The sequence below is a fragment of the Anolis sagrei genome, chromosome 6 (assembly GCF_037176765.1).
Source record: "Anolis sagrei isolate rAnoSag1 chromosome 6, rAnoSag1.mat, whole genome shotgun sequence".
Classification (NCBI taxonomy): Eukaryota; Metazoa; Chordata; class Lepidosauria; order Squamata; family Dactyloidae; genus Anolis; species Anolis sagrei.
The window spans coordinates 134205267-134219463 of record NC_090026.1 but is presented as its reverse complement, the minus strand read 5'-3'; the positions used below and the strand labels follow the sequence as shown (position 1 = coordinate 134219463).

The 14197-nt window shown below is 49.6% G+C and overlaps 1 protein-coding gene and 1 pseudogene across 1 annotated transcript; one reads left to right on the top strand and one right to left on the bottom strand.

Moving 5' to 3' along the window:
• Nucleotides 1-4263: 4263 nt before the first annotated feature.
• On the bottom strand, nt 4264-11032 carry LOC132779126 (zinc finger protein 135-like). Its single transcript, XM_067470489.1, has 2 exons — nt 10899-11032; nt 4264-5868 (listed from the first exon to the last, which is right to left on the bottom strand). Exon 2 carries the CDS (start codon nt 5689-5691, stop codon nt 4492-4494), a length of 1200 nt encoding a protein of 399 aa, XP_067326590.1. The 5' UTR covers nt 5692-5868; nt 10899-11032; the 3' UTR covers nt 4264-4491.
• LOC132779100 (zinc finger protein 501-like) lies at nt 10927-12762 on the top strand (annotated as a pseudogene).
• Nucleotides 12763-14197: the final 1435 nt, after the last annotated feature.

The window sequence follows — 14197 nt, the reverse complement described above, 5'->3', positions numbered from 1 at the left end:
CTGGCGAGTGGGTCCGAGGGGGCCCACTCCCCTTCCCCACCACCCACTACACACCCCACTCCCCTCTCCCTCTTATCCAAATGGTGTTTCCCCTCATAGGCCTGTCCTTGTGCCAAGCCCTGGGTCCCACACGTGGTGCCCGCCCCAGTTCCTGCTGAAAAACATACGCATAGCAATTAAAAATAGTCTTTCAAACGTCTAAAGCGTGTCAAACATACCAAAAGACTCCCAGCAACTGACCCCCATTCTTCCGTCTTCCTTATGGGTGGGCCACCTTGACCCCCAAAGGCTTGCTTCGGTAGCCAGTCACCTGAAGACTCTTCCTACGCTTAAGAGCGAGGCAGCGGTTCTGATGCCACGGGGGAGGGGGTTCCACAGCCCGGGAGGGGCACCTCCGAGAAGGAAGGACCCGCCGTCTCTCGTCCCCGCCAACCGGGGCTGCGATGGAGCCGGGACTGAGAGTGGGGCCTCCCCAGAAGAGCGCACTGAATACTAATTACAATATTATATGTATTATTATGATATCATAATAACTTTGGTGAATTATATTTATTATTATAGATCAGAATAATGTAATAAGAAATTCAATGTGCAAATTTGATAAATGTGAATTTAATAATGATGGGTGGGAATGAATGGAAGGATAGAATCATAGAATCAAAGAGTTGGAAGAGACCCCATGGGCCATCCAGTCCACCCCCATTCTGCCAAGAAGCAGGAATATTGCATTCAAATCACCCCTGACAAATGGCCATCCAGCCTCTGTTTAAAAGCTTCCAAAGAAGGAGCCTCCACCACACTCCCTCCGGGGCAGAGAGTTCCACTGCTGAACGGCTCTCAGTCAGGAAGTTCTTCCTAATGTTCAGATGGAATCTCCTCTCTTGTAGTTTGAAGCCATTGTTCCATTGCATCCTCGTCTCCAGGGAAGCAGAAAGGAAGCTCCCTCCCTCCTCCTCCCTGTGGCTTCCTCTCACATATTTATCCATGGCTATCATGTCTCCTCTCAGCCTTCTCTTCTTCAGGCTAAACATGCCCAGTTCCTTAAGCCGCTCCTCATAGGGCTTGTTCTCCAGACCCTTGATCATTTTAGTCACCCTCTTTCTCTGGACACATTCCAGCTTGTCAATATCTCTCTTGAATTGTGGTGCCCAGAATTGGACACAATATTCCAGGTGTGGTCTAACCAAAGCGGAATAGAGGATGGGGAGCATTACTTCCTTAGATCTAGACACTATGCTCCTATTGATGCAGGCCAAAATCCCATTGGCTTTTTTTGCCGCCACCTCATGTGTGGTTGGAGTTAATAATTTTGGAAGCACCCGTATAATATTAAGGCCTGCAATGACTAACTCCCTGCTTGCTGCTTTGTGATTAAAACCTGTTAATGAGATCGGAAGAGTAAACTCTGATAAGAACTGGGACAGTGATAAAGGAAATGTTTGCAACCTTCCTTAAGTTAAGAAGGAAGTCAACACAAGCCTTGTGTTTGTTAACACCAATCCAGAAGATCAACACTGAGATGGATGCAGGATGGAAGGCGCCTATCATTAATTTACAACTTGGGGACAACATCAACAGAATATTTCTATAAAACACTCAGACTAATAATGCTCAAAGTGTGGCAGACCTGAGGAGTCTGTCCACCGCCATGCTCTGCTCCATGGGAAGGACAGAGGTGGTGTATTCGGAGAGTGTCAGATGTGCTCTGGGAAAGCATGATTCTGGTCACTTTGGGGCTTCTTTCTCAAGGGAAGAGGAGGAAGGAGTGCGCTTTTGGAGTCTTGGATTTTGTGCAGGGAATCAGGTTCTGCTGTGTGGAAAACAGAGATCTGGTCCTTGGCATTGTGCTTAGGGAAAGAAGTTTTGGCATTTCGGTGTTTTGAAGTTTTGGCGTTATGGAAGTAATAATAATAACAATAATAAACCTTTATTTATACCCCGCTACCATCTCCCAAAGGACTCGGTGTGGCTTACAAGAGGCCGAGACCCAATACATCAATAAACAGCACAACAACAATACAACAGTAGGTAACTCAAGCAATAAACATTAACAATAACAACATGACGCAATTAAAACCAATGTCAGGGCCAGATGTAATGGTTAAAATTTAAGAAGCTGGGCATGACTGGGTATTTATTTATGTGTCGTGTCAGGGCAACCAGTCAATTACCAGTCAATGACCGGGTGAAATGGATAGATATTTTGGAGATAGGTAGGGCATGCAGACAGTCCTAGATCTCTAGTAAAGTGCATTTGGGACAAAGTGCTTGGAGTTTCCTATTCTGGGAAGGCGCACTGGAACGGTCACATTTTCAAGCTCCTCCTAAAGACTGCCAATGTTGGGCCATGCCTGATATCCTTGGGGAGTGAGTTCCAGAGTCGAGGGGCCACCACAGAGCAGGCCCTGTCCCTTGTCCCCACCAATCGTGCTTGCGATGCAGGTGGAATCGCGAGCAGGGCCTCTCCGGAAGATCAAAGAGATTGTGTGGGTTCGTATACAGAAATGCGATCACACAGGTAGGCAGGTCCCAAACCGTTTAGGGCTTTGTAGGTAAGCACTTGGATCTTGAATTGGGACCGGAAAATGAACAGCAACCAATGGAGCTCCTTTTTACAGGGAGAGGTTGACCTCTCCCTGTAAGGAGCACCAGTTGGAATTTCCGGCCCGTTTTTAAGGGCAGTCCTACGTAGAGTCCACAGCGATGGACTGCCGAAAGACTACTGCGACCCCCTCCTCCCTGTCACCCAGACCCAACCTGCTGGTGAACCCCGAATTATGGAATGATGCCTTGGCAGGCTGTAGGAAATCAGGGTCTGGCCTAAGAGGTGCTTCTCCAAGGAGGGAGAAAAGGATATGGTAATATTTGGATGCATGTGGACGAATGCGTGTACATGTGTGTGAATGTAATTCCCCTTTGTTTGTTAACCAATGTAATTGTAAATCCAATGTAGTTGCATAGAATCTGTATGTCTATCTGTGCAATGTCATTCTTTGTCTAAATGTTTTTCTGTAATCTGATATACCTTCTCACACTGGAAATTGCAATAAAAAAACCTATGCTTCAAAGTCATTGAAAAGTCATTCATGACAATAACTCTCCCAACTCAGCCACATCCAGCGTTTCCTCCTTCCTTCCTTTGTGTCAAAGTCAGGAATCCCTGACTTTATAAAGGAGTTGAGGCTTTATCTGGAAAATAAAAATCTCAAAAGCTGAACACCACGTAGATTGGAATGAGGCTTCTGTCATTAAAAACTGGAAGGAAAGCGGAAACTTTCTACTGGCCAAAAAACCTTTTGAAAACCCTCTGGCCACCACCAAAATTAAAAGCACTGTTCAGCCCTTGGCTTACTTGAGGTATCTCAGGTAAGAGTGTGTTGGATTAGCCCTCAGGCTTGTGTTCTGAGGTAAAGATGGTTCTTTAAAATTATACACTGCCACCATAGACTCTTGATTGTTGCAGGAAACGGCTTTTAAAACTTCACCCACAGAAGCACACGTGAGGCAGTTGTGAACAACAAAACAATGATGTTTATTTAAGAGAACTGGAAAAATTCAGGTATCAAGCTTAGCTGTTTCAAAATACTGACTTAAAAGCGTGTAGTTACTCTAAACAGTTCAGACTTAGTTACACATGAGACACTTCTCTCCCCCCACTTCCTCTCTGACAGTAATTTCTAACCTCCTCCACACAGACAGTCCTTCTCCTTTGGGACCTGTCTCTCCACTCCCCAGCTATCCTTCCCAAAGAGCTGTAATCTTCTCACTGGCTATCTGCTAGCCAACTGACTGATCCCAGGCCTCTCTCTCTAACCCTCTTCACCACCCCAAACTCCTAACACCTTCTCCCTTTGACACCCAGGTTCACTCTCCTTGACGGGGTTTCAAAACCTTTATGTTAAAGTCATTTTTTTCCTTTTGCCAAGTTAGGCTCTGCCCACTCTCACTCAGCCAATTACAGTCCTCCCTCATTTCCCTCCAAAGCTGCTCTTTCTAAACACGCCCCCTTCAGGAAATGAGTAACTAAAATGGATTCCCCCGGCACCTTTTCCAAAATGGCTGCCCAACTTCCTGGGCCTACTTTTCTAGGCTTTTCCTAGCCTAACAGGGAGGGAATTCACTACATTCCTCCATCAACTTGTAAACCTTTGAACCCCTCTTGAAAATGGAAAACCTCAAGCCAATACATTCAGAGACAGAATACTCCTCTTTGCTATTCATTCCATTATTATTATTATTATTATTATTATTATTATTCCATGTCATGAAAGGATGCATGTCTAAAGAGTGTAAACAACATGAAAAGCTTGGAAAGTGGTATTTCGGTCAAATGCCACTGTTGTCTCCATTGAAAATCTATGTATATGTAGGTTGAACTCTCAGAGAAGCTCTTTCAACACTCCATGCTTTCATGGGATTTCTCCCCAGTGAGTCCTTTGATGTGAACGTACACTTCCATTGTGAGTGAAGCTCTGTCCACATTCTAGGCATTTATAGGGTGGGTTTCTCCCCAGTGTGAGTCCTTTTATGCGAATGCAGACCTGCAATATGAGTGAAGCGCTGTCCACACTCCAGGCATGTATAGAGTTTCTCACCAGTGTGAGTTCTTTGGTGTCTACGTAGATTTCTACTGTGAGTGAATATCTGTCCACACTCCAGGCATTTATAGGGTTTCTCCCCAGTGTGAATCCGCTGATGTTTACGTAGATTTCCATTGTGAGCGAAGCTCTGTCCACATTCTAGGCACTTATAGGGTTTCTCCCCAGTGTGAATCCTTTGATGTTTACGTAGACTTACACCCTCAGTGAAGCTCCATCCACACTCTAAGCACTTATAGGGTTTCTCCCCACTCTGTGTCCTTTGATGTGAATGTAGAGTTGAACTATGACAGAAGCTCTTTCCACACTCCAGGCATGTAAAGGGTTTCTCCCCAGTGTGAGTCCGTTGATGTGAATGGAGACCTGAACTCTGAGTGAAGCTCTTTCCACACTCCAGGCATGTATAGGGTTTCTCTCCCGTGTGAGTCCTTTGATGTGAACGTAGAGTTGAACTTTGAATGAAGCTCTGTCCACACTGGAGGCATGTATACGGTTTCTCTCCCATGTGAGTCCTTTCATGTCGCTGAAGTGAATCCCTCCGAATGAAACTCTTTCCACACTCCAGGCATGTATAGGGATTCTCCCCAGTGTGAATCCTTTCATGTGATCGTAGGTGTGAACTACGAATGAAGCTCTGTCCACACTTGAGGCATTTATAGGGTTTCTCCCCAGTGTGAGTCCTTTGATGTCTACGTAGGACTCCACTCTGACTGAAGCTCTGTCCACACTCCACGCATTTATAGGGTTTCTCCCCAGTGTGAGTCCTTTGATGTGAACGTAGAGATGAACTTTGAATAAAGCTCTGTCCACACTCGAGGCATTTATAGGGTTTCTCCCCAATATGAGTCTTTTGATGTCTACGTAGAATTCCACTGTCAGTGAAGCTCTTCCCACACTCCAGGCATTTAAAGGGTTTATCCCCAGTGTGAATCCTTTGATGTGAACGTAGAGTTGAACTCTGAGTGAAGCTTTGTCCACATTCAAGGCATTTATAGGGTTTCTCCCCACTGTGAGTTCTATCATGTCGCTGAAGAGAATTCCTCCGACTGAAACTCTTTCCACACTCCAGGCATTGAGATGTTTTCTCCTTCATATTAACAGTGAGATGGGTGTTTAATTGCAACACAGAAACTTGAATCTTTCAGTTTTCTTTTCGTGTCTGTAAGACAGGTCACAAATTCAGCAATGTCTTCACCTTGAGATGATTTCTTCATACATTCCTGGTTTCCTTCCTCAACCCAAGAGGTGGCTCCATAGAATCCTCATTTCCCTGGTCAGGAAAGAAGCAAAAGGTCAAGTGTTGGGGCCAAAAATGTATAAAGTGAATTTCACAAATTAGAATGGGTTATTTATTTATTTATTTACTTTATTTCTATACTGCTTTTCTCAGCCCTCAGGCGACTCAAAGCGGTTAACAACATCAATGCAAAACATCACCAGACAAGTATAAAGCAATTAAAAACAGATTATAACATCAACAATTAAATATCAGTATAACAATCATTAGCGCCTCAACAGTAAAATCAGAATCCAGTCTCGTCATCCATTATTCCTTATTCCTATGTTCAATTACACTGTTTAATCGAATGCTTGTTCGAACAGCCAGGTCTTTACTTTCCTCCGAAACTCCAGCAGGGAGGAGGCCGATCTGATATCGGCAGGCAGGACGTTCCACAGCCGAGGGGCCACCACTGAGAAGGCCCTGTCTCTTGTCCCCGCCAGGCGCGTCAGTGATGCAGGCAGGACCAAGAGCAGGGCCTCCCCAGATGATCTTAGTGTCCTAGTCGGTTCATAGGAGGAGATGCGTTCGGAGAGGTAAGTAGGGCCAGAACCGTTTAGGGCTTTATAGGCTAAAGCCAGCACTTTGAATTGTGCCCGGTAGCAGACTGGCAGGCAATGGAGCTGGCGCAACAGAGGAGTTGTATGCTCCCTGAGTACCGCTCCTGTTAACAACCTGGCTGCCGAACGCTGGACCATTTGAAGCTTCCGAGCAGTCTTCAAAGGCAACCCCACATAGAGAGCGTTGCAGTAGTCTATATGGGATGTAACCAGAGTGTGGACTACCGTGGCCAAGTCAGACTTCTCAAGGTACGGGCACAGCTGGTGCACAAGTTTTAACTGTGCAAATGCTCCCCTGGTCACCGCTGAAACCTGGGGTTCCAGACTCAGCGATGAGTCCAAGATCACAACCAAGCTGCGAACCTGCGTCTTCAGGGGGAGTGTAACCCTGTCCAACACAGGCTGTGCCCTGTTCGGCCTTACGGCTGACCAGGAGTACCTCTGCCTTGTCTGGATTCAGTTTCAATTTGTTCGCCCTCATCCAGACCGTTACAGCGGCCAAGCACTGGTTCAGGACCTGAACAGCCTCCTTAGTAGCAAGTGGGAAGGAGTGACAGAGTTGGACATCATCCGTGTACAGATGACATCATAACCCGAAACTCCGGATGATCTCCCCCAGCGGCTTCATGTAGATGTTAAGCAACATAGGAGACAGTATTGATCCCTGTGGTACCCCACAAGACAATGATTGTAGGGCAGAACAGGTGTGTCCTAACAACACCTTCTGAGAACGACCCTCTAGGAAGGACTGGAGCCACTGCAGAACAGTACCTCCAAGGCCCATTCCCGCAAGGCATCCCAGAAGGATACCGTGGTCGACAGTATTGAAGGCCGCTGAGAGGTCCAGCAGAACTAACAGGGACACACTCCCCCTGTCTAGCTCCCGGCGTAGATCATCCACTAAGGCGACCAATACTGTTTCAGTTCCATGTCCCGGCCTAAAGCCAGACTGTGCCAAATCCAGATAATCCATGTCTTCCAAGAATACCTGGAGTTGTGAAGCCACCACACGTTCCAGGACTTTGCCCAAAAAGGGGAGATTGGAAACCGGGCATTTGTTGACTAATTCAGTGGGGTCCAGTGATGGTTTTTTCAACAGCTATTTTATTATAGCTTGTTTTAAGCTCGCTGGAATGCTGCCTTCCTGAAGGGAGGCATTAACCACCACATTTACCCACTCGCCAATCCCCCTCTGGCATCCTTCAAAAGCCAGGATGGGCAGGGGTCGAGAATGCATGTGATAGGCCTCATTCCTCCAAGTATCTTGTCCACATCCTCGGGTTTCACCAATTGAAATGAATACATTAAAACTGGACAAGCAGATGTTCCAGCTACATCCTCAGAAACTGCCGTTAATATGGTATCCAGACCAGAACGGATCGAAGCGACTTTGTCTGCAAAGAACTGAGCAAAAGCTTCACAGCGGGTTGCCGAGTTATCAGGGCTCCCATCCTGAGCAGTGGGATTTAAAAGGCCTCTGACAACTCAAAGCAGCTCAGCCAGACGGTTCTTTGCAGACGCAATAGTGGCTGCAAAGAAGGATTTCTTTGCGGCCTTTATTGCCGCGGCATATGCCCTTAGAAAGGTCACAAACCGTGTTCAGTTTGGCTCGCTCGGATCCGAACGCCACGCGCTCTCTAGTTCCCTCTTCTTTCGCTTCAACGCTGCCAGCTCCTCAGTAAACCAAGGAGCTGGTTTAGCTCGGCTACTTGAGAGGGGAAGTTCTGGAGCAATCGTGTCTATTGCCCTAGTCATCTCCCCATTCCAGAGGGTGACCAGGGCATCAACACGATCACCTACCGAGGTGGCGGGAAACTCCCCAAGAGCCATCAGAAATCCATCCGAATCCATAAGCCTCCTGGGGCGGACGAACTTAATGGGTCCCCCACCCCTTTGGCGGTTAGGAGGTGCAGTGAGTCTAAATCTGACCAGGTAGTGGTTGGTCCATGGCAACAGAGAGATGGTCAACTCCTCAACACCGCCACCCTGCTCCCATCCCTGACAAAAAAACAAATCCAGCGTGTGTCCAGCACTGTGAGTGGGGCCAGATACCCGTTGGGACAGCCCCATGGTTGCCATGGAAGACATGAAGTCCTGAGCCGCTCCTACTAGGGTAGCCTCGGCATGTACATTGAAGTCCCCCAGCACAAGAAGCCGTTGGGACTCCAATGCCAAGCTCGAGACCACCCCTGCTAGCTCAGGTAGGGAGACCGTAGTGCAGCGAGGTGGGCGATACACTAACAGAATCCCTATTCTGTCCCGGCCACCCACCCTCAGATGGACACATTCAAAATTAGTTGACTGCGGGATGGGGCCCCTGGTCAGAAGAATGGTATTTCTATAGACCACCGCAACCTCGCCTCCCTGCCCTCCGGATCTCGGTTGGTGCTGCATAGAGAAACCTGGTGGGCAGAGCTGGGTCAAATTTACACCTCCCGCTTCATCCAACCAGGTCTCCGTAATGCACGCCAGATCTGCCCGCTCATCCAGGATTAAATCTTGGATGAAAGTTGTTTTTCCGTTGACAGATCTGGCGTTCAACAGCACAGAGTTACAAGGGCGAGAGTCAGTCTGTGGGCTACTTATGCTAAACGCTGGCAGTGCTTCGATCCACGGATGTCACGCTCCCTCTCTATTCTGTGCAGCCCTGATCAGGCCATATGACCTGGAATCACCCTTCATCCAAATGTGGGCTCTGCAATTGAAGGGAGAGGTTGACTCGAAGATGGAAGAATGCGTCCAGAGGAAGAGGGCGACTCAAAGGTCAGGAGAACAAACCCAGTGAGGAGTGGCTTCAAGAGCTGGCATGTTCAGGCTGCGGAAGAGAAGGCTGAGAGGAGGCAGGGCCACGTGTCAAGAGGTGGGACCGGGGAATTCAAGGGGGGAAGGAGGAGGTCTCCTTTCGGCTGCCCTGGAGACTAGGAGGCAATGGAGCCATTGCTTCAAACTACAAAAAAAGGAAGGAGATTCCACCTCAACACAAACTGATTCCTCTCTTTCTGCCCCTTGTGGAGTGTGCTGGAGGCTCCTTCCTTCTTTGAAGGCTTGGAAATAGAGGGTGGCTGGCCATCTTTCGGGTGTGCTTTGAATTTTCTTGCTTCTTGGCAGAAGGGGGTTTGACTGGAGGATGGCCTACCAGGTCTCTCCCAACTCTAGCATTCTATATATGTGTATGTGTGTGTCACAAAAATGTAATATGGAGATTCGATAAATGTGGATTTGAAATCATGCTGTGTGGGACTGAATGGAAGAATGTGTGGACGGAGGTCACATGATGAAAATGTATTAAGAAGCGACGATAATAAAAACTGCGTTGGAAAAACTGAATGGCCATCTGCGGGGAGGGCTTGGGTGGTGCCTTGCAGGGGAAGACTGGGGGGCCATGGGGGGGAGGGGAGTCTCTTCTGTCCTTCCTTGGGGGAGGGGTCTTCCTTTCCTTTCCCTCCCCCTCCTTGGCCTGCAGTGAGACCCCTCTCTCCCTCCCCCTCCTTGGAGGAGACCTCTCCCCACAAAAGCCTCCTTTGGGACCCACCCTCCCTCCAAAGCCCCCCTCCAACCCCCCCTCCCTTCCTCCCAGCCTCAGGGGACCCTTTAACTGAAGAAAGAGGCTGAATGGCCATCTGCAGGGAGGGCTTGGGTGGTGCCTTGCAGGGGAAGACTGGGTGGCCATGGGGGGGGGGGAGGGGGGTCTCTTCTGTCCTTCCTTGGGGGAGGGGTCTTCCTTTCCTTTCCCTCCCCCCCCCCCCTTGGCCTGCAGTGAGGCCCCTCCCTCCCTCCCCCTCCTTGGAGGAGACCTCTCCCCACAAAAGGCTCCTTTGGGACCCCCCTCTCCCTCCAAAGCCCCCCTCCAACTCCCCCTTCCTCCCAGCCTCAGGGGACCCTTTAACTGAAGAAAGAGGCTGAATAGCCATCTGCGGGGAGGGCTTGGGTGGTGCCTTGCAGGGGAAGACTGGGTGGCCATGGGGGGGAGGGGGGTCTCTTCTGTCCTTCCTGGGGGGGGGTGGTCTTCCTTTTCCCTTCCCTCCCCCTCCCTGGAGGAGACCTCTCCCTACAAAAGCCTCCTTTGGGCCCCCCTCCCGTCCAACTCCCCCCCCTTCCTCCCAGCCTCAGGGGCCCCTCTCTCTCGCTCCGGGTGTTTGGGGCCCCGACTCCCGGCCTTCCTTCCTTCCTTCCTCCCAGCCTGCCTCTCTCAGGCCCCTCCCGTTCCCCCCTCAGCCGCCGCTTCAGCCGAAAAGGCCTGGGACAGCCTGACCCATTTGGCCTGGGGTTCCACTCCCCCAGTCCCTCACCCTCTCTCCCCGAACGGCCTCTCCCTTTCGCCCTCAGCCGCTTCAGCCGCAAGCGGGAAAGGCCGAAGCTCGTGGGGAATGCTGGGAGCCGGAGTCCGAAACCCCCGGAGAAGGGAGGGAGGGAGGGAGGGTTGCCTGCGCCCGGGGTGCTATCACTCCCACAGTCCCTTACCTGCTTGTCTCCTCTCCCTTCGCCCGCCATGCCGGCCTTCCCTTTCCCGCCCTCTCCTCCTCCTCCTCTTCCTCCTCCGGAAGTGAGCGAGCTCTGAGGGAAGTGTCCCGCCCTGCTGCTCCTCCGCCGCCTCTCTAGGAAGCGGAGTCCTCCCTGCTCGCTGGACTTCCGCCCGGCCCAAACACGGAGGAGGAGGAGGGGCGCCAGGCCTCACACGCCCGGCCCTTCTCCGCCTGATTGTGGGCGGGGCTTCTGCCTGGACATCCCCCTTCAAAACGGGAGAGCGGCAAGCAAGCAGCCAATGGGGGGCCTCCACGTGGCGGAGCGTCACGGGCTGGGCCAATGGGAGGCGGGGGAGGGGCTTCTTCCTGAGCGGGAAAACAGTGGGTGACGTCACTCCCTCTCCCTCTAGGGGGCGGGGCCAGGGGGGCTTGCAAGCTGTCAATCCGAAATGGAGAGCGCGAGGCAGCCAATGGGAGGCCTCCGGGTGGCGGAGCGTCCCGGGCTCGGCCAATGGGAGGGTGAGGAGGGGCGGGGCTTCTTATCGGACGGTTTTCCTCAGCAGAGCCTTGGCGTCTTGGCGGGAAGGCGGTTGGAGTCCAGGCAGAGGGAGAGAGAGAGGTGTGTATCTCATCCGGGTTCCCTCAGGCCACTAACTGACTGACTGACGGACTGACTGACTGATCTCTCTCCCTTCCTCCCGGCTCTGAGGAGGGATGATGGAGGGAGCTGGAGGCCGGAGCACCTGAGGGGAGGGAGGCAGGGATTGAGGGGAGGGGGGCCCAGGTAGGCCCAGGCCTCTTCCCAAGGGTCCCTTCATCAGCCACGGGGCCAGCTCCCCCTCCCACGGCTCTATTACCCCTATAAATGCCTGGAGTGTGGACAGAGCTTCACTCTGAGAGGAAATCTACGGAGACATCAAAGAACTCACACTGGGGAGAAACCCTATAAATGCCCGGAGTGTGGACAGAGCTTCATTCGGAGTCCAAATCTACGATCCCATCAAAGGACTCACACTGGAGAGAAACGCTATAAATGTCTGCAGTGTGGACAGAGCTTCACTCATAGTACAGCTCTAAAAATACATCAAAGGACCGACACTGGGGAGAAACCCTATAAATGCTTGGAGTGTGGATAGAGCTTCACCCAGAAGGGAAATCTACATAGACATCAAAGAATTCACACTGGGGAGAAACCCTATAAATGTCTGGAGTGTGGGCAGAGCTTTGCTCAAAGTGGAAATCTAAGTTTACATCGAAAGATTCACACTGGCGGGAAACCCTATAACTGCCTAGAGTACGGAAAGAGCTTTGCTCACAGTGGAGTCCTATGCTCACATCAAAGGACCCACACTGGGGAGAAACCCTATAAATGTCTGGAGTGTGGAAAGAGCTTTGCTCACAGTGGAGTCCTACGCTCACATCAAAGGACTCACACTGGGGAGAAACCCTATAAATGTCTGGAGTGTGGAAAGAGCTTTGCTCACAGTGGAGTCCTACGTTCACATCAAAGGACTCACACTGGGGAGAAACCCTATAAATGCCTGGAGTGTGGACAGAGCTTCACTCATACTACAGCTCTAAAAAGGCATCAAAGGACTCACGCTGGGAAGTAACCCTACGTGTGTCTGGAGCAATCGTTCTCAACCTGTGGGTCTCCGGATGTTTTGGCCTTTAACTCCCAGAAGTCCTTACAGCTGTAGGCCAAAACACCTGGGGACCCACAGGCCGAGAACTACTGGTCTCAAGTGTGGACAGAGCTTGTCACAGAGTTCATATCTACATAGACATCATAGAATTCACACTGGAGAGAATGGTGATAATCAGGGCCGGCCCTAGGTAATTTTCAAGTGTAAGCAAACATCCCCCCCCTCCAACCAATCACTGAAAAATAAAAGGTAGAAGGTAGAGGTGTTATAAAAGAGTTACCTTACACGCCAGATGTTTACTAACAACATTATGTTCGTATAGTTACATTACATAGAATTAGCACAAATTAGCTTTTTTTAGAATGCAAATATTTTATAAAACTTAGCAACAATTTTAAGTTTTTGTTATTTTTGGTCTACAAGTACTACACAAAGATTTCCTGGTCATGCTGTGTCTTCAGAAGATCTTTCAGACTTTGGGCTTGCTAATAACAGAGAAGTGCAGTGCAGAAGGGGCCTCGGTGCATCTACGCTGTGGAATGAATGCAGTTTGGCACCACTTGAACAGCCATAGCTCAATGATATGTAATCAAGCAAGCAATCGTTTTACAAATCCCAGGATTTCATCGCATGGAGCCATGGCAGTTGGAGTACCAAACTCCTTCAACCTGACCCTGCTTGATGGAACCACAACAACTCAATGCTCTGGAATCATGGCCCTTGTAGTTTGGGGAGGCACCAAAGCCCTTGTAAAACTACAACTCCTGTCATGCCATACCACTGAACCATGGCAGTGAAAAGACCTTCTCTGGGCCCTTCCACACAGCTATATAACCCAGAACATCATGGTGGAAAATCCCACAATATCCGCTTTGAACTGGATTATCCGAGTCCACACTGCCATATATTCCAATTTAAAGCAGAAAATGTGGGATTTTATTCAGCTGTATGGAAGGGGCCTGGGTTATCTGAGGTCCCTTCCACACAGCTATATAAAATCCACACTGAACCGGATTATCTGGCAGTGTGGACTCAGATAACCCAGTTCAAAGCAGATAATGTGGGACTTTATTCAGCTGTGTGGAAGGGGCCTGGGTTATCTAAACCCACTTACACACAGCTGCATAAAATCCAAATTGAAGTGGATTATCTGGCAGTGTGGACTCAGATAACCCAGTTCAAAGCAGATAATGTGGGACTTTATTCAGCTGTGTGGAAGGGGCCTGGGTTATCTGAACCCACTTACACACAGCTGCATAAAATCCAAATTGAAGTGGATTATCTGGCAGTGTGGACTCAGATAACCCAGTTCAAAGCAGATATTGTGAGACTTCCTGCCTTGATATTCTGGGATATAGGGCTGTGCGGAAGGGCCGTTAGTGAGGTATTCTTCTTCGGTGGTTCTTAATTGGGCTGGGTGGCCATCTGTTGGGAGGGCTTTGATGGTGTCTTCTTGCCTGGAAGAATGGGACGGGACTGGATGGTCCTTGGGGTCTCTCCCAATTATGAATCTGTGAGTCCATAAAATCTGTAAATTAAATTCCAAAGCATACAGACATTAAACCAGAATTAAACACAGGAATTATTTAAAATACATAAGTCCACACTGATAACCCAGTTCAAAGCAGATATTGTGTGATTTCCTGCCTTG

What these genes read in the sequence shown, in the direction of transcription:
- LOC132779126 (XM_067470489.1), bottom strand. Translation starts at nt 5,691, where the DNA reads ATGAAGGAGAAAACATCTCAATGCCTGGAGTGTGGAAAGAGTTTCAGT.